The sequence below is a fragment of the Corvus kubaryi genome, unplaced genomic scaffold, assembly GCF_017639235.1.
Source record: "Corvus kubaryi isolate FWS band 111438036 unplaced genomic scaffold, C.kubaryi_AGA036_p1.0 37236, whole genome shotgun sequence".
In the NCBI taxonomy this organism is placed as follows: Eukaryota; Metazoa; Chordata; class Aves; order Passeriformes; family Corvidae; genus Corvus; species Corvus kubaryi.
Genome location: NW_024581067.1, coordinates 2284023 through 2304608, shown reverse-complemented (window position 1 = coordinate 2304608; position 20586 = coordinate 2284023). Strand labels below are relative to the sequence as shown.

General features: G+C 41.7%; 1 protein-coding gene across 1 annotated transcript in view; it reads left to right on the top strand.

Moving 5' to 3' along the window:
- MSH3 (mutS homolog 3) overlaps positions 1-20586 on the top strand; it is a gene marked incomplete at its 5' end in the record, with an annotated part of 85480 nt that overhangs the window by 28403 nt on the left and 36491 nt on the right. Inside the window, 4 exons of the mRNA XM_042023041.1 lie at positions 1652-1766; positions 8129-8213; positions 8790-8899; positions 18264-18396. Of these exons, the coding sequence (XP_041878975.1) occupies positions 1652-1766; positions 8129-8213; positions 8790-8899; positions 18264-18396 (443 nt within the window). The remainder of the gene's footprint in view (positions 1-1651; positions 1767-8128; positions 8214-8789; positions 8900-18263; positions 18397-20586) is intronic.

The window sequence follows — 20586 nt, the reverse complement described above, 5'->3', positions numbered from 1 at the left end:
GCTTAATTTTTGCACAGTGGGATTTTATTTTGAGCTTGGAGGAAAATGAACGTTATTTAAATAGAAATGAATACAGGCCAACCATTACTTTTTTTCATAACTTGAAGGTGTGTGTTTAGACAGTTAAAACTTGAAGATATATAGCAGCTGAGGGGGATTACTCAGCATCTGAAATGTTTCTTCAAGTTCACAGAATCCCAGGATATCTAGGGCTGAAATAGTTCTCTGGAGATCATCCAGCCCAAGCCCTCAACCCCAGCCAGGGTCCCCTGGAACCTTTGTCTGGTGGGTTTGGGATGTCTCCAGAGAGGGACACTCCAGGCCCTCCTTGGGCAGCTGTTCCAGGGCTCTGCCCCTCCTTGGACAGAAGCTCTTCCTCCTGCTGGGGTGGAACTTGGTGTGGTTTATTTTATGGCCACTGCTCCCCATCCTGTCACAGGACACCATTGAAGAGAGTCTGGCACCATCCTTTGACAACCCTTTGAGGTATTTCTATGGATTGACGAGATCCCCTCTAAGTCTTCTCTTCTTTAGACTGAACAGGCTCAGCTCCCAGTCTCTCCTCATAAGAGATGCTCCAGCCTCTTACCATCTTTATGTCCTCTGCTGGACCCTCTACAGCAACTCATTGTCTTTCTGGAAGTATGGAGCCCAGAACTGAACACAGCATTCCAGATGTAGCCTCACCTGGCCAGGCCAGAGGGGCAGGATCCCCTCCCTGACCTGTTGGCTGTACTCTTCCTGATGCACTCCAGGATCCCACTGGCCCTTCTGGCCCCTAGGGGCACTCTGTCAGCTCACAGTGAACTTGTCATTCACCAGTACCCCCATGTCCTTCTCCACAGAGCTGGTCTCTTGTAGGTCATTCCCAATCTGTTCTGGTACTTGGGGTTATTCCTCCCCTGGTGCAGGACCTGTACTTGCCCTTGTTGAACTTCATTAGGTTTCTCTCTGCCCAGCTCTCTCAAGCACAGTGTCCCCTTGGTGAATCCCCGCTGGCCACTCCTGATGACCTTTCCTTCTGCATGCTTAGTGATGACCTCCAGAGCCACCTGTCCCTTCACCTTTCCAGGGATGGAGGTGCCTGGCTGGGCATTTCCTGGGTCCTCCTTCTTGTCCCTTTGAAGATAGGAGTAACATTCTTGTTACTAAGTTCTAAAGTTCTTGTGTGTGTTTTCTGAGAACAGGAGGACATCCCCAAAAAAACCTGAACTGCGTGGGTTTTTAAAAATGCCAGTTTATGTTGTGGTATTGTGGAGTGAGTTATTGTGTTGTTGCAGCTGGAAGAGGCACTGTAGTAGAGCACTGTGCACAGAAATGGAGATGTCAGAATTCCATTCTTAGTTTGTATCTTTAGAAGTTTGTTATGCGAACAGTTAGTCATTTTTATGAAGAAAAACCCATGGAGTCAAATGTTTTCTGTTTCATAATGTTTACACTGTGGCAATGTTCTGCATTATTTGGAACCATAAGTGTTATTTTGGAGCCTTGGTCTGAGTTGGTTTACAGATCTCATAAAGCACTTTACATACATCACAGATTTCTATCAGAATAAATTGAAAAGCAGATTATGCTTTTTCTACAATATATTAGTAGCAGACAGTGAGTTAACCAGAATGTAAGCATTTAACAAGAAGAATTTTTTTTTTAGGTCCTCAAAAACTGTCTGTAATACTAAGCTTGGATAAGCCTGTTATTTGCTCTCTGGCAGCAGTAATTGCATATCTCAAAGAATTTAATTTGGAAAAGATGCTTTACAATCCAAGGTAAGTTGCCTTATATGAACTTCCAATTCAAAGCACCACTTCTTGCAAGTTTTAGCAGACAATGTCCCTGATTGTAATGAAAAACCTGCTAGTGATAAACATAGTCTTTGTAAAAATTACACCTTACATGTGATTTCCTAATCAGAACTGAAAGAATCAAGTGGTTTCTTTGAGTGGTGTTTCATGAAAATCTTTATGAAGTATGTTTGTGTAGACATTACTGTTAGTGATGTGAATGAGCATGTACTGCTGCCAAGTGTTACTGAGAACAAACAAGGTGCAAAAACTGGTAGATACCAGGGAGAAGACTTTAAAGCATGTTTGTATCAGCTGTCACATCTCAACCTCAGTTTTACTGTGTAACCAAAATGTAGGGCTTTTTTGGGCAGCTTTAAAAAAAAATAAATTGCTGTTGCAACTTAGCTTTGCAGATGTCATTGCAGTTTGCCAGCAGTGTGTAAATAATGTTTCCTTTCTAAAGCTCTGGAGGCAGGTATAAACTAGCATGTTGTAATGCTCAGGCAGTACTCAGCAGATCTGCTTGAGATGTTGAATCTAGGTATCAGTTTTAAAGAAAACAGGCATTTAATGCATCCTGGCTTTCTGGAAAATCCCTTGGCTGGACTCAGTGGTAAGTAGGAGCGGGGAGAAGGATCACGACAAAAACTGTCGCTAGACCACCACCATTTGTGCAAAGTTACTGCAAAACCACACAGACATGGATATAATCTTGTCACCTCTTAAGTAATCCCAACACTTGGGTTTATTAGATATGCTCATATGAGTACTCAAGATTTGTGACAGGGTTATGCAGGTGGAATCAAATGAAAATGGAAAGGTGTCGCTGCTAAAGCTTCTCTTATCCTGTTCTGCACAAGTATAAAACATTGCTGTCCTACCTGGCTTAGCTTTGAAGATATCATTGAGGCCTATTAAGTAAAACAGCTTTATCTGTCGTGGATCCTCTGTAAAATATTCTCCCAGTTGTCTCAGTATTCCTCTGTCCTATAAGTAGGCAGGATTTCATAAAGTCAGTCTGGCTGCAGACTGGAAACTTAGAAATATGTCATGTCATTTGTAGACCATTCACATGTGGTATGAGATTCTGAGAGTTTGAAGCCTAATTTTGAAGGGCTGCCTACATTGCCAGTTTAGATTACCAGCTGCATTTAAAAAATCCACTGCTGGTGGCAGCTTTAAACACTTTTTAAACACTTTTTCAGGTGTCCACTAAAACATTTGGGAATTATACATGTGTTCTGAATTTTGGGATGGATTTTTTTCCTTAGGTTGCTCTTCTTTCCAAGCTGTATTTAAATGTTAACAAAAAGTTTGATGTGCGTACAGACCGAATGAGGAGAGAATTCCTGTGGCATCTCCCCTGCTGATCCCTCAAGGGGTGTGCTGATCTGTGTGTTCCAGCCCTGTGGTGTGCCTGATTATCCTCTTTGACTGCCTTTTTTTGTTATTTATTTATTTTTTTTAATATGCTGGCATAGGTGGAGAAATCTTGTAGAGTTTCTGAGGAAGAAAATGAGTTCCAAGAAAATGCCATTTCGTGGTCAGCTCGTGGGTCACTGCTGTCACAATGCCCTGTGTGCAATCACACGGGAGGTGAATGTTCTTTCAGCTGGAGAAAATGTGAAATCCATCTTTTATGTAGAAGTAATTCAGTAGCAGAGGACAAATGTAATTATGTGGAGGCTTATGTAGCAGCAGTCAGTCACATTTGTAACAGCTGCATCCTAAAATCAAGTGCATTATAGACTGGGAAGGAAAACTAAATCTTGGCATCGACATTTGCCTGCTGAAGGTTGCTCTAATGGATTTCTGGGTAATGTGTGAGCATCTGAGTGAAAAGGCAAAGAAATATTTAATATTTTGGTGATGTTCTGTGAAGAAATAAAATAACATTTTTTGCGATAACTTGTGGTCGGGAGCTTGGATCCTGCTGATGTTTATTTCTAAAGCCTTTATGCTCCGACTACCCAGTATTGAGTTCCACTTGCTGTTTGTAGTGTGTCATGGGGATCAACAAAGTGAGCCAAATATTGAGGCAAACTCAACTTCAATATTTTCCTAATGCCAGTGAAATGCTATCTAAATACTGAAAACTGAAAGACTTTTAAGCAAATTATGTCAGGCTCATGAATCTCCTGAATTAGGAAATAGAAGAGAAAGAACTTCCATTGCAGTGTCAAGTAACTTAAAATTCCTTGAAGAATTCAGGTCAGTGAGCATGTACAGATGAGTATGAGGATGGAGCTGTGAGGTAGTTTTCAGTCTGTTAATGTGTCACAGAGCTGGATGAAGAAGACCTGTTCGATAGGAAGAATGACAGAAAAATTCATTGCACCTCTGTACCATCTTTGGACAAACACTTTTCTCCCAACTGGAAACAAGTTCCATTTCAGTTTAGTAGGAAGAGTAATGAAATGCCATATAAATCAAGGAATCCTCATTGGTGGGGAGAAGCAGATTTTGCTCTAATATGTAGATGAAGCTTTAAAATCTACTTTTAAGATCCTAAAAACATCAAAATATTGCACAGAAATAAAGATTTCTACCACTGCAGGACTCCAAGGTATGGCTAGGCTGCTTTAGAGTTCCAGCAGCAAGTAAAAATAGATTTAATAATGAATGGCACAAGTTTTTGTGAATCAATGTGTTCTAATACCTTTACATACGGAAAGACCTTTATTAAAGGCTTTTGTCAAGAAGTTGGTACACATCTAGGAGAGGTTTTCAAGCAGATTCGAGTACCCAGTTTTGTTTGAAAAATCATTATTTGCATAGCAGTTGCTGAGGAAATGTGTCTTGGTGTGTTTCAGTTTTACCTCTGTGTTTTCCAGCATGTTGGATATGGAAGAGAGCGACTTTGTAGATAGGTGAACTTAAAGAAATGCAGGAAATAATACACAAAACAAAAAGGGATTCAGGTCAGAAGTTCTAGCCCTGTGGAAATACTCACTAATGACTTTAAACCTGGTTAATTAGAGTCTGGGCTTGACATCCTTTGCTACACAGATTGTGGTAAATGTCTTTGGTATGAAACCTAAAGAAAACATAAAGAAAACTAATGCTCCTGACAAATGGAGGGACTTGTTTTTACTTCTTAAAGCTTTTAGGGATTCCTGCATTTCTTGTCTGTGTAAGTTCATTCTGTGGTTTATTCAGCCCATGGGATCTAAAAGACAGCATCTCTAGAGGTCTGTAAAAGGTAATTGAGCAAAGAAATTCTGTTGCTTTCAGGGTGCCTTGCAGCTTCACTCAGAAGCGTTAGAGATTTGGAAAAGGAAAGTAGTTGAAAATTCCCTATCTAAATAACGTGCATTCACTTAGGCTGAAATACTGAGTATGAAATTATATTTATTATCACCTGTGGAGAAAATAATGAATACAGCATTAAAACCACCATTCGCTGCAAGCTTCTTGAGTGGCAAAATACCAGAATCACAGACTGGTTTGGATCAGAAGGGACTTTAAATCCCATCCAGAGCCACCCCTGCCAAGGGCAGGGACACCTCCCACTGTCCCAGGCTGCTCCCAGCCCCAATGTCCAGCCTGGCCTTGGGCACTGCCAGGGATCCAGGGGCAGCCACAGCTGCTCTGGGCACCCTGTGCCAGGGCCTGCCCACCCTCCCAGGGAACAATTCCTTCATAAAACAAAATTTCTCCTGTCTTAGTTTAAAGCTGTTCCCTCTTGTCGTAACCGCCTGTGTAGAAAGTTGCTCTCACTCTTTTTTATAAACCCCCTTAAGTACTGAAAAAATGACAAAGATGATCCAGTTTCTCCAATAACACATAATGATTGAAGTCTGAGGATGTACTTTGCTGTCCTGAGGCAGAGCAGTAACCTTTTCATACTCATCATCGTGTGGTCCTACTCCGAAAAAGTAATTTTATGGTAGGAACCTCATTCTCATGAGTAGTCCCTATAAGATTCCTAAAGCTTCCTAGAAGCTTGAGTTTGTTTACTCTTCCCCTTTCTCTGAGCCCAGAGCTGATGTGACCCTGCCTTGCCACACTCCTCTGTTATGGACTTGCCAGCTGTTTCTATTACTTGGGTTTTGTGCTGTTTGAGTACTTGAGACTGTTGCACGTCAGTTCTTTGAAACTGGGGTCACAGTGTCACCTACAGGAGGAGTTGTGGCCTTGTGATCCTGTCAAAATGATTTCTGAAAGGTCACTTTCAGCAGTGCAGGAGAGGGCTGATAGCACCACATTAGCATTTCACACAAGGATCATGCTGAGGCCTTTGCTGCAAAACCAGCCTTGACTTAATAGGTACTTACAACCTTCTTCTGCCGTGTGGTCTCTAAATACCTTATAAAGAACACGGGTTTTTTTCACATTTTTATCAAGTGCTGATCCCAGGCTGAAGGAAGATGAGTGGGTGGAAGCAAAACATGTTCTGTGACATGTGGAATTGTTGGTTGGGCATATCCTGCACTTGATCTTGACTGTTACTCATATACTCTAACTCTCAATTACCAAGATTAATAGCAGGATGAAGTAACTCAGATAAAGAAAACACCTGGGTAATGTAAGACACACATAATTTATGCTATGAAAACAACTTCATCTTATCTGATCTGAAAGAACTGTAAATATACTGTGAGAGAACAGCAAATACACTGTCAAAGAAGAGTAAATACACTGTGTGGTGGAACAGAGTGAGTTGTCTTCAGACACTCCTGGGCAGCCCTGCTGTGAACAGGGTGTGTCCTGTGCTAGGTGCTCTGAAGCCAGGAGCGGTGGGGGAGCACCAGAGCCAGTAAAATCCACAATCCTGAAACTCTGATGCGACAGGAAGACCCAGGAGCACCCTTTGGCTTTTGAGAGGAGGTGGAAGGAACACCCAGCTGGGTTTAAGAGACCAAAGGCTTGAGCAGTGCCAAATAGGGAAACTGCAGTCAGTCCTGGGTGTAGAAAGGTGCTTTTGGAACACCAGATGGTACTTGTTGTTTTATGCAGGGAGTGGGAGTCAAGCAGAAATCATTCCTAATTAATTTTTGCCAGCATCAGCAGTTGTGACTGAAGATAATAAAGGAAGTATTGTTTTGTTGCTTACAATATTGTGTAATTTGGAAAGTGTTGCTGGTTTTGCTTCCAGTGTTTTCTTTTGCTGGTCAACTTCGTTGGTTTCTGAAATAGCACACAAAGCAGAATAATTATGACTATGGGTACGGTTCTGAGTCAGCTGTACTTCCAAGCTGTCATTAAACTTCTTGAGGGCCCTCAGTAGAATCTGCTTTTTTTACAATTCTGTGGAAAATACTTCTAATTTGACCCATTATTTAGGAAAAAAATTGGTAGCAGGCCCAAGCACCTGCATACAACATAAATATATAAGATTAGTCTTTGAATATTTCATATTTCTCAAAGTTTTGGTGCTGTTCTTGTTTTTAGTCTAGCAGCAATGCAGCTGTGTGTGCCTAACAGAAAAGGTTGAGAATTCAAGTACTTTTCCAGAGGGTTTAAAATTCAATGCACTGAAAAAAAAATGGTGGACAGTCAAGAAAACAGTTTTAAATATTGCCCAGCAAATGGTTCTGCTTAGTCTAAGCCAGCAAAGAGTGTCCTAGATTCTGTGCAGAGGGCAGTCAGCAGGATGATTAACCCAGACAATCATGACTTGATTTGTCAGAAGCATTTAGTGAGGGTATTGCACTTCGTGGTCCTGACTACTATGTGTGTGTCTGAGGCTGAAATGATTTTTATATCTAATGTGATTGCACACCTAATACCATTATTTTATTAAATAAAGCAACACAACCTTTGGGTTGGTCTCATCTGGTTCTGTGAAGGAGTATCAAAAGTCAAGTAATTTTGGTCATGGTTATTACATAATTAAAACAAAATCAAATCGTTTCAATCTCCCCTATTTCTGTTTTCCTACATAGTTGCACTTGCAGCCTGTTTAAATTTTCAGTAGTGATAAAAAATATGAATATGTATTTTAATATGATGTTTTGAGGATGATTTGTGTTAAAAGTCTGTTCCACTCTTAAAGTATTAATTGTTAGTCCTATCCTTGCTAAATTGTAAACTGAATAAAGTAACCATTTAGTGGAAAAGGGTTAGATAACAGGAGGGCTGGATTTTGTTCTGAGCTTTGTCAGAGTCATTGTAGGAAATGGGGAAGTGAGTCTGAAACTTTATTTTCCCAAGCAGAAAGTTAAAAGAAGTTATTAGTGTTCAGTTCCTTTATTTATTTGAACAGATTTTAATTTCCTACTTGACTTTTTAAAATTTGTTTGCATAACTGTTGAGTTCTCTAATGTGAGAAATCTGACAGTGCTTCAGTGTTCTGCCTGTGCCCAAATTTAAGATATAACATCTGAAATTCCTCTCCCCAGCAATTTCAAACGGTTGTCTAGTGAAACTGAATACATGACAATTAATGGGACAACAATGAAAAATCTTGAAATTTTACAGAATCAGGTAAGGACAAATGTAATGCTTTCTTAGTAAATGCTGAGATTTTCACAGCTGTTGGACATATTTTTCCCAGTGAAGCTCATCAGATTTGCAAATCTGGCCCATAAGTCTTAAATTATTTTAAATGGGATCAGACTGAAGGAAGATAACATTTTCAGAAGCATAAAAGTAGTTAATCTGGTCTGGCTTTTACTGTGAGTTAGGAACATTGCTGCACTTTGACTAACAAAGAACTTTCCTAAAATTTAATTTCTTCAGCAACTGCAGTTGAGTGATGTCTGCAGTAGTGTTTGTTTTAGTGCTCCTGCTCAGAGCTTTATGCACAGACTTATTTTAACTGTTTAATTCATTCTGGTCAATTTCTAAAAGCTATTGTCTAGCTAAAGGAAAAACATACTTAAATATCTTATGCCTCCTGGAGGTAGGTGATGTAAGGCATTGTTGATGAATGAGGTTGATAATGAATGTACAGTTGCCATATCTTAAAGCCTAAACACAATGTTTTGAATAACGTGAAGATCCTTCACTGCAAAACCGACTGCTCAGTTAAAAATAATTAAGCTATTTTCATTATTTTAGACTGACATGAAAACTAAAGGAAGCCTACTCTGGGTCTTGGATCATACTAAAACTTCCTTTGGACGTCGAAGACTGAAGAAATGGGTAACCCAGCCCCTTCTGAAATCCAGGTGAGATGGTTCCTTATCCTGGGCTAAATCTGTGTTTTATAGTTGTGATAGTGAGTATGCCCAATGAATTTTGTTTGTCCAGAAGACCTGAGATCCACAGCAGAGTTTGCACAGGAAGTGACACAGTAGAAGTTGTGGGTGTTATATTTAGGTTTGAAGGAGTTAAACCACTCTTTCTTGGCACGGATAATTACTAGTGGGTTTGGACCAAGTTAGAAATTGCTTTGCAGAAGTCAGATTGGGCACCATTCTAATTCTGTATCCTTTTTTAAACAGTTAATGAGGATCACCTGGGACTGCAGGTTCTTTTATTCCTGAACTTGCCCATTAATGTTGGATGTCTTCCTTGCTTCACAAGCATTTACGTCCCTAATGTGTCTAATTTCTTCTAAAGCAGCCATGGATGTTTTTGTTATCCCTCTGCATACGTGTATTGCACCAGGAGAGAGTTCCTTTTTTATCAATCCTGAAATGTGATGATGGTTTGGCCACTCCTGTATTTTGACCTGTGCTTGATTTATTTATCAGTGCTTTAGAAGTGATGTATTTTGTAGCAGTGCTACGCTGGTTTTCACTTGTCTCGGTTTTGAAATGGGCTCCATCTTTTCTGATTTCTCTTTGCTGACCCAATTTGAGTGTTGTGCTTGAATGTGAGGTAAACAGTAGTATTGAGTCCGTGGGCTGCATTTGCCTACATGTTGAGTTTTTGGATCCATTCATTTGGGTGTGTGTTTCCTGAGGATTGTTAATGTAGAGTTCATTGAAGTTGTCACTTTCTTCCCTTCAGTTGTAGCATACAGCAGGTCTTTTGACTTGGTTATCCACAGTATCGTTCCCCTCTGTTTTAATTCTGAAAATATATTAAGCAGTTTTAATGTTTATTGCTTTTTGACAGGTTTAAATGGTGAGGTATACCAGTGTTTTAGCATCTTGCTGTTGCTGGTAATTTACAAATGTGTCTTCAGAAGCATCTATTTTTCCTTGACCAAATCTAGTATGTTAAAGCATTGTACTTCTGAGGCATCACTACTTAATTTTCTTATTAGCCTTTTTGTAATAAGTTAATTTCAGTGGGCCTCTTGTTTTTTGATTCTTCTGATAACAGCTTTCATGTATCTTACCCACTTGCAAAGGTTTTTGATGTGACCATCCTAAGCAGCATGGAGGTCAGTCAGAGCATTGCATTCACCTGAAAAGCATTTAGGTAGAATTCCGCTGCCACTTTGCAGGAATAGACGGAAATAAATCAGTTTATTTCTCTTCCTGCCGTGGCGGCCTGCTGGGTTTGTGTGTGCAGTTGTCAGCGGAGGGAGCCAGAGCACTGAGGATGGCCCCGGGCAGGACGCGGCTCGGGCTTCTCCCAGACCTCTCCGGCCGCGCTGCTCCCGAGTGACCACGCCTGTAGGTCAGCAGCTCAAGCACCGCTCCACAGGGAGATGGAGCAGACTGCAAACTGCTTCCCTGGGGACTTCAGGCCCTCTTTGTTAACCAATATGTTTAGTTTAAACTCTCCCTTCTCTAAGTGCAGAACTTTACAGGCTCGTAGTTCTGTTTCCTTCTCTTACTCCTCTGCTCCTTCTCACTTCTAGAGAGGGATGCTTGGCATTTTCAGGCTTCTGTGGCTGGAGATGATGGTGCTCCTCAGTACTACTTGAAGCAGAAAAAGCTATTTTGCTCTGTGTACTTCTCCCTTTTGTACTCTCAAGTTGTAATTTCGGATAGTTAGTGCATCAGGCATCTGGCAATATTGTTCCCAGTAATGCACAAAAATGCACTCAGAGAACATTCCGTAATTGTAATTTACCTGTGCCTCCTGGAGTGACATTCTCAGAGGAAGTAAGGCTTCTGTACTGCATCTTTCCCAGTCACTGAGTAGGTGTATCAAGTGAGAGGGTATAATTACTGCTTTATGCCTTGGAGTTGAAAATCACTTGGGATGATGACTAAATTTCCTGTGAAGGAACCATACATTAGATTGAATAAAGATGGAATGTGTACAAACTCATTTGGGCAAACTTGAAGATATTCTTTAAATCATCAGTGATGCAATACATGTAGAGACAAGATCTGTACATTTGGGAAAAAAAGAAATGGCAAAAAAAAGCTTAACCAATAGGGGTGTAATGTCCTCACTTACTCACCTGGGTACATGAAGGTAATGAGATAAGAGTGTATCAGTCACCAACAACTGAGCTTTTTAGGAGTAATGAGGACAGTTGTTTTCCTGCAGAAGTTACGTATTTTACGTGGATTATAGAAGTGCTATCTTACCTCTGAAATTCAAGTTCCATCGAGTGCCTTTCTCACCTGATGTCTGTAAGCAGAGTGGAAGAAAATCAAAGTGATGTCCTGGAACATTTCTGAGTGAGTGAAACCTGCCGTCCTGTCGGGCAATGGGGTTCCAGCAGGAGAACAGCAGAGCAGCCACAGGGCTCAGGACAGCGCACAGGGTCCAGTGTTGTAGCACAGTGTGATCTTTGTGTCTTTGTCTGTGTGCAACAGTTACAAATATTTTCCTTCCTAATGCGAAATAGATCTCAGAACCCTTGAGGCTGATGTGAAAGTCATTGCTTTTTCAATAGGTGCATGAGGAGGAGAAGGACAAGGTTCACACAGGCCTGTGTGAACTCTGTGGCCTGTAAGTACAGACAGCACTGCATCAGGAAGGTGATTCCCCTACTCTCCTGCTCTTGCTGGAGAGGTGGAATGTCTTTTAACCATCAGTGGGTGGACAGGATATGTGATTTCTGGTGCCATAGCCAGGGGGAGGGAGAGACCTTGCTGTGGAACTGGGAGAGAACCTGACTGCTGTTTGCCTCTGTTGCAAAAGTGCCTTCTTTGGGTTAAAAGAGTTTCTAATGCAAAATTTTAGAAGCTGAGGGATGTGTGTGAGATAAACTGGGAGTGGTAAAATACTGGGGATGTGTGATGTGCACATATTAGTTTGCACAGTAATCTCTCCCCTTGGGGTGTTCTGTACGGGTTTTTGAGGGTTTTCATGTTTGAAGTAGTTTAAACAGACTGAGTGACCCACGAGTGCCTGGATTGTTTTACTTTAATATTCTTCTGTCTCTCTTAGAATTTTAGTGTTACATATGATGTGCCTGAATTTATCTGTAGCCAATTTATATTCGCCTGATCTTTTTCTAGTCAAAGCTGATGTTTAAATCTCAAGAAAGGAGAAAAATTGTATCTGTTTAGACAGTTGCCAAAAACATGTCAACCTTTGCTTTGTGCTTTAGAGGAACCAAAATTTTAATTACCTCTCAAAAACTGGATTTCCATTTTTTCCCTGAGATTCCAGCATACCTTGTCCCCGCCTTTTCTTCCAGTTCTAGATGAGATGATGCTTTTATAATATTGAAGCCTGGTAGGATAGTATTGATAATTACTATTAGTCTGAATATGCTTTGTCCTCAGGAGCTCAGAATGACTGTAAGTATAGCAAATTCAGAACTGCACAATTCAGGACTACAGACAGTTCCTTATCTACTCCTGAAGAAGAGGAGGAGTGTAAATTGGCATTACTAATGCAACATGCATTACTTGGAGGATATATACTGTAGAACTGGGAAGAAAAGGGTCCCTTTATAGTGAGACTGGCAATGACATGTCTTTTGTAATATAAAATAATGTTTTGTTCTAAATTTTCTCACTTTGAATGTATTGAGTGCTGTTTTAGTTACACTTCTATACACAAAGTATAATTCTAAAGGAAATTCTTTCAAGTTTGACTTTGTCCTTGTTCTCATAATTAAAATATCAGGGCAGTAAAACAAACTATCTAAATGTCCTTGGAGAAACCCATCTTAATTCGGACTTAAATTGGTTGTCAGTTGATACCATCATCATCCAGTGCAGGATTAGAATTTTTTTTTTCCCCCAGCAGTAATTTATGAATAAAATCCTCTGATCCTACAGCAGGGCTAAATTTTCCTCCTAAGAATAACGACTTTATAGAATCAGTGCCAGTATAAAATGCACAAATGCAGGTTACAGCATATGCCTGAGATCTCAAAATTGTTGTAGGAAAGAAAAAGATTGCAGCATCATCACATGTATTGATTCATTTTTGCTAGCTGTGTTTTGGTCCCTTTGAATGCTGTGTCTAATTCCTTATAAATGGAGCAATCAGGCATTCATTCATGTTGGCTAAAGTAGCTAATTGTTCCCTTTTTAGGCACAAATAGCTGAAATACATTGTGTATGAACATAAACAAAGTGTTTGATTACCATTTGCATATTTTGGACGTTCTTTTAACAGATGTGAAGATAAAGTTTAGGGTACTTGTATACTGCTGTTAAGTATTTGAGATCCATTCAGGGAGATTGTCCTCTCCTGGCTGCATGTTCACGTTGGACCTCTCTGGAGAGCCATGAGACATCAGTTTTGAGAGTAAATTACTTGAAAAACAAGTGAACAGATCCAGAAGGATGCTTAATTTTTTTAGGTTTCACTTAAATTTCACTGCACTAATTATGATAGAATTACCCTTGTTTGTACTTTTTTGTTGGTGCTAATGGATAAAATTCCAACAGTCACACCAAAATTTTACAGATCGGGGTTCATCCCATAAATTAGCCAGCCCATAAATAAAAAGCCAGAGGTAAGGGTGGCATCCCAGCCTTTAGGGGAAGGGAGCACCCAAGATTGGCCGGGGCTCATGGCTGAGAGGAAGGGCAGAAGTTGGAGGGCCCACAGAAGGCCCCGGGGTTTTGTTAGCAGATGACACACCTGGCAGGGAAATTGGTCTGTTATCCTGAGCAGGATAAGCACCAGCAGTGGGGTTTGACCAGAGGGACAGAGTGACAGGAGAGAGGGGGGGAGGTGGATTAGAGAGGGGAGAGAGGAAGAAAGGGAGGGAGGGGTCATCGTTCCTGGCCCCCACGCCGGTGCTGCTGGCGGGGTGTCTGTCCCTGGGGCGTGCACACCTGGGGCCCCACTCCTGCAGGCACCTGTTCACAGATAAGATCTCCTGCCCTGGAGATAAGCTCCTGGGTTTCTGTGCACAGTAGTTACGAGAGGCAGTCTGTTCCAGACCTGTCTGGAAAAGGGTCGGAGGCTCCGGAGTGTGGGTGGTCCTGACCCTCCTGCTTCCTGACCTCGTTCCTGTTGATCTCCAGCAGGCACAGCACGGATGTTTGTCCCGGAAAAGTGCGTCCCTGCCTCCACAGGGTCCCTGCTCCAGCCACAACAGTCCTTGGCTGCCACTGCAGCTGTCGCCCGTCGGTGTTGGGGTCTTCATCGCCCTGACCTCCCCGGCTTCTGCAGTAAGCCAGGGCTTAATCTTCTGTTCTTTGAAAGGACATCCTGAGTTTATGGACTGCATAGTGGTAATTCTGCCAGGGCTGTGGGTTTTGATGGCATTAATTGCCTGTCATGAAAGGGAGTGGTCTAAAGCAGGGGACACTCTGTACCATTTAACATGGTCTTTAACTTAATCAGCTCATCCAAAGTCTTCATTCGTGAATGGAGGTCTGAGGGGAGGTCAGAAAAAACCCCATAATATATAATCGAATAATTTAAATTATACATTTTCATTCTTTACAATGCTGCAGTTAGGAGGCTGCTAGGCTTCGATTTAGATACCATAGTCCATGGGAGGCAGTGTGTGTTGTTTCATACCCTTCATTATGTTTTTTAAGGGGTTGAATTCCTGTAACTGACAGTTCTGCATATCTCTGTTCTCTTCGAATGGATTTAATAATTAATAAAATTAATTTTAATTGTATACACTGTACTTGTGTTATGTCCTTAGCATGATGAATGAATTCATACTGTGTGCATTTAGCATAAGTTAAGAGATTTCTGATAAATTTGTATTTATTTACCTTTAAAAATAATACTTTACATGAATGAAAATGTCCTGCGGCTATTATATTGCAGTTACATTATCAATTTCACTCTGCTTTAAATGTAATGATACATTATCACATCTAAAAATGTTAGGTTTGCTTTACTGCAGGAGAGACCAGCAGACCTCTGTTACCACTCCAGCAACCAGCAATCCTGTTCAGACTGCTCAGATGTTAATTCAGTGCAGTGCTTTCGTGTCTGCAGCCTTCTGCTTTGTCAAAATAATTTTTAGTTCAGGATTCAAACATGTTCTTCGTATTTTCTAATTTTCTGTATTGTTCACTGTTTGGCAGCAGAATAATGCAGGGGAGTATCTCATTATTTCACTTCAAGTAGTTCTTCTAAATGACTCCAATAACAATTCTGCAGTTAGATTTTGTTATGTTTAAATACACTGCAAAGTGATTTTAGTATTGTATTAATGATGCTATTCTTAGAGGGGGGTATGGCAGAAGTAAGAGTATTGCTTTTAGTCAACTGAATTATGTTACATTATTCCACAGAAGATTGCTTGGAAAATTGGATAAAGCTCAGCTTGCTGACATGGTTTATACAGATGAGAAAGAACAGGCTAATATTGCACCTAAATGCAGCATGAAGTAGCATCCGGTTTAGCTGGCTGTTGAGTTTCTTTGCATAATGTTAGATTCAGGTTTTCTGGTGGTGGAATTCTTTTCCAGACCACAGAGAGTTTGGCAACCCCAAACTGTGTATCATATATGCTGGGTAACTGTACAGTGCACAACAAATTTCTTTAGAGATGGCTTAGCAACTGATCAGTGTAATATATATATATTTATATATTGGCACTCAATAAAATGTTTGTTCATTTCAGTCTAAATATTTAAAGTTTAAAAGCATACTTTAAAATTTATCATCTGTTTTTACGATATCTTGTCCCAGTCCTTCCTTCCTCATGGGCAGCAAAGGACACAATCCTTCGCTGTACTTTCTGACTTTTGAAATAGGAATCCCAATAGGTTTTCTTTACAGGTGGAAAAAAAGGGGTAGTTTGGTACTGAGTACCATTTTCCTGACCCTTTCTTCTTTGTGGGATTAAAGCAGAAAAACTGTGTGGATGCTTAGTTTTAGATTACTGGAGCTCCAGTAACACAGCCATATGTGAGGATGATTAAAGTGCAGATTAGGCTTTGGAGGGAGGGGTTTCTCAAGTATCTCTGTCTATTTAACGTATTGCTGCCAGTTTCCAGTTGGCTATATAGTAATAGTGCCATTTAAATTAAATTAAAGTGTTCTGGAACAGAGTTTTGCTGCTTACAGTGCTTTTAATAATACAAAATAAAGGTTTTTATCTTCTTTAAGGTACATATGCTTATAATTTAACAGTTCAGTACTCCCTCATGTGGAGGAGAAGTGTTCCAGGGTTTCAAGTACAGCAAGCTTAAGTAATTCTCCATGAAAATGGGATTGTGGGTGGCGACACTGACCCTTCAGAACATCACTGTAGCTGCTGGTTTGGGGCTGTGTGCTCAGGGTGTTTCTGGCTCTGCCGTGGCTGTCAGCACTGCTCAGGTTCCTCCCTGTTACCCCGCTGTCGGTGGGAGCACCTCTCTGACGGGCAGAGCTGAGATCTCTGCTCCTGGGGTGCAGCTCCTGTGGGTCATTCACTGCCCTGCCAGGCTGCTCCAGCACGTGGGGCAGCTCTGACGGGTCGGGGCCGGGGCTCAGGTTGTTCTGTGCTCAAGCAGCACCACTGCCAGTGGCTGCTCTGTGCTGCTGCTGCTGCTGCTGCTTCCAGGTCACCTGGCTGCCCATAGGAATGGGGGAAATGTGTGAATTTGTGAATGTGAATGTGTGAATTTGGCATTGCTGGAGCAGTGGATCGGGTGTTCTTGTGACCTGCAACAGGACTGCTAAGCAGAGCCTGCCAAGTCTCACCTTTCTGTTTTCCTCAGGGTTGGGAAAAAAGCCAGTGTTGGATAGTGGAGTGTTGTGAGTGCTCTGGTGCTATCAGAGAGTCTCTGCAGTTCAGGGATAGTGGTGAGTTCCCAGGGTGCCCAGGCAGCAGAGGCTGTCCCCTGTTCATGTGGCAGCAGTGGGAGGGTGCATCTTCCCGTGCTCCAGGGCACAGGTGGGCAGGGCCATCCTGGTGTTGTACAGCAAGGCTGCTCTGGGGGTCAGGGTATGTCATTTGTGGCAGGTGAGGGAATGGTTTTACTGCTTTGGCATAAAGAAGTATGACACTGAAACAATCCTGGCACATGACAGCTGTTAGGTTTGTGTTTATCTGAGAGCACGCCCAGGCATGATATTCCCCTTTCACATGAGGTGCAATAAAATTTCAAGGACTTAGATTCAGCTGTCTTCAGGGCCAGAGGCCTCTGACTGCTGGACTATTGTAATGTCTGCAACCTGTGGAGGTGCCTAATTTCTTTGGTTTCCTCATGGACACCATTTATGAGCGGCCACACTGACAATTGGCCTGAAAGTTCTGCAGTAAAAGCCAGGGGCAAGACAGGCAATCTTCCAGAAATCTTCCATTTGGATTGTGTCCTTAGTTCCCATCCGTCTGTGCTGGCTGAGCTCTGAGCATCTTGCTGGTCCCTGAGATTGTGGGCTGGGCTGCATGTGCACACACTTGTCTGGGATGTGAAGTGTCTGCATCACAGGACTGATTCCTCCTCAAACTGCATGGATGGATGGGCTTTGGATGCACCCGTTTACCCCTACTCTCAGTACTGCCCTGGGAAGCAGCAGGAAGCTAATTTGGTTGCGCAGAGAGCAGAAATGGAGTTACCTCTGCAATCTACAGCCAGTCTATGGATATGTTGGAAGGATACAGAGGAGACTGGGGTAAAACTTGGTGGTAGTTGTCCATTTTTGCAGCCCTTTGCTTTTAAGAATATGATTGTAAGAAAGGTACCAAGAACTATGGAATTGCCTCTTCTCATAAAAAAAGTGTTTCCTCACTTCAGGAGGACATTTCCTTGACTTCAGTCCCAAAACACAGACATAAATGTTACAGGTTTTAGCAAAAAACCAGTAAAAAAACCAGCACAGTTCTGATCCATGTAATTGCCAATCACTGGTTGGGACCAGCCACAGAGGGGCAAAATGGTAAGGGGTATTTACAACCTGCTGGAATAAAGTATGCTACATGGAGTTCGGATGTGAACTCTAAACTCCCTCTGCCCATCCTCCAGGCACTTGTCTGTACAGTTGGGGTGGAGTACTCAGGATTCAGTGTTACTCCTGTTATAAGCCCCAGAGACACATGCAGAATTGGGCACTGAAGTGTGTATTGGGCTGTTGTGAGCACGGAGAGGGGAGAACGAGCTCATGTCCAGGATCTTGCTTGCATTTTGAGTGAAATCCCAAGATTCTCTGCATTCCTCAGCTCTTTTACTAGCCTACTCATGAGGATGTGCCATCAGTCAAGGATTAAAAAAAATCAACCCAAAGCAAACCAAAGGAAGAGGTTCATTAGATGTATGCCTTGCCCTCAGAGAAATACGAGTTTTAATTATTGATCATCTTCTTTTACAGTGAGATAAATGCCCGGCTTGATGCTGTGTCTGAAATTCTGCTGTCAGAATCCAGCGTGTTTGGTCAGATTCAAACTCTGCTTTGTAAGCTGCCAGATTTACAGAGAGGCCTCTGCAGTGTCTTCCACAAGAAGGTATACCCATCATTACACTAATTTATTGCTCTCTAAACAGCATCATTCTGTCTTAGTGTACTTCCTTTGGTTTTGCATGTTTGTTTAAAAATGTTTTCTACTTAGCAAGACTGAGGCTCACATATTAAAGGGATGTGAGTTTATAAAAATCAGATGTGGTAAAATCTTATTTTGTGATCAGCAATATGCTGATAGAAGAAATGTCTGGGCAGGGTTCTAAAGCACGTGCTTTGGATTGCTAGTGATAACAGGAGAACATCTGTGGTAGTCATGATTTAGTGGCTGGGTTCAGCGAGGTGGCATGGTGCAATAACCATTTGCCATTAACTGTTATTTGCCTTAAAGCTTTGCATTCCATGTGGTGATCTAAAATCACATGTGCAAGTGGAACCACTTGGCTGTAGTTTTCTGTTTTGAAATGAATGTTGATTTGTTTGTAAATGCTCTAGTTTGGACCTCACATCCACATTTTAACAAGAATCACTTGTAATGAGACTCTGACAATTCTTAGCTGGAGCAGATTAATGTGCCAACAGCACCTGTGGAGTACTTAATGTTCTTCCATTTCACTGTTCTATTTAGAGGTTTTGACAGGTTGTTTTAGATAAAGGAATAGAATGAGAGCAAAGTTGCAATTTTTTTGGATGGTACAGCATAAAGTTTTCCTGTTCGTGAAAATCTGAAACCCAGTTATTGTGCACTTTTTAAAGCCCTGAGGTGTTGCAGTGTTTGGCTCTTGGAAAGGCTTGCTTATTTCAGTGAAAGGATGCAGAGGTCCAGCCATAAGGAAGATTGTGGCAAGAGGGAGTGTGCATCAATTTACCCATCCTCTAAAGTGTACCATGTTCACATGAAACAATTGTTGGGTTTCTTAGTCCAAACAACTGCCCAGGAATTAGGTAATTCACTTTTTAATGGTTTAACTCATTTCAGGTTTCATACATAGTACCGTTTCTAGGAATGTATCCTCATTTCACAACATCCTGGCACTGCTCTGCTGCTGCCCTGTGGGGTTTGTTTGGTTTGGTTTGTTTGGTTTTATTTTCTGCATGTACTCATTTCTTCAGATGTCCCTCCCTGCTGTAGAACTGCTTGCCTTTCTCAGCTTTAAGCTCACTTTTAGGTGGAGCCATGCAGAGACCTGGATGTTCGTGTGGTTTTTGAAATGAGGTGACAATGCAGTTTGTCTGAACAGCAGCCACTGTAGCATGAAGGTATGTGTTTAGTGAGTCAGATGTTGGAAAGAAGCTGCGGGAGAGGAGAAATGCTCCAGCAGAATCCCTAAAAAGGGTAAATTAGGGAGGAAAGCTCTAAGGACACGCTTTTCATTTGAGGAATTTGCTTCCCCTGGTAAAATCCTGGGTTATGCAGAGCACTGTGGAGAGGACCTGAAGCACTGAATAATCCCTGAAGACCTTTAGGACTTCAAGGAGATGGCAGTGTCCCTGAGAGACAGGGTCTGTTTTCAATAAAGAGTCAAAAGGAAACGCTGGGAAACTGATTCTGAAGCACAGGTGGTGAATATGGAGCCTGAAGAAGGGTCCCAGTGAAGCAGATAGGTATTAGAGAACATGGAGTAACTGGGTTTCATGGATTTTTTTTGTGGGCCTTTTCCACCCCCCCCAGTGAATGCTGCCATTTCAGTTCCCACCACAGAACCCTTTCCAGTTCTGTTAATTCCAGATGTCCATCTCTCACACACTCAAAGTGAGATTTGGCGCAATTTCATTCCCATGAAGGGAGTCAAGACTCTGGGTGGAACACACTGATGGCTTCACTGAAGGAATGTGCATGTTAGTTCACTGTCAGCAGCAGGAAAAATAGGTGAATGTGACAAGCATTTCATCCTGCAGGCCCTTTTTACTTCAGTGAAGTTATTATCTGAGGAGGTGTGTTGTACAAGGAGACTCTGAGGTGTACAGAGATGGCTGGGGTGTCTCAGTCATTCCAAACATTCTTTGGGATGTTTTTTTCAGTCAGGTCAGCCACTCCAGAAATTTCATTGTGCAAACCCCTGTGCACCAGTAACCTCTAGAGAAGACAGAAAAAAATGAAGGCAAAACAATGGTCTGTAAGGGAAAGCATCCTGATGAGAGCTTTTGTGGTAAAGGACATCCCTGTCTGTTTTCCTGGTCTGACTTACACTGGGTTTTTTTTGAAAGCTTGCTAATAAGTTGTATCTGGTAGCAT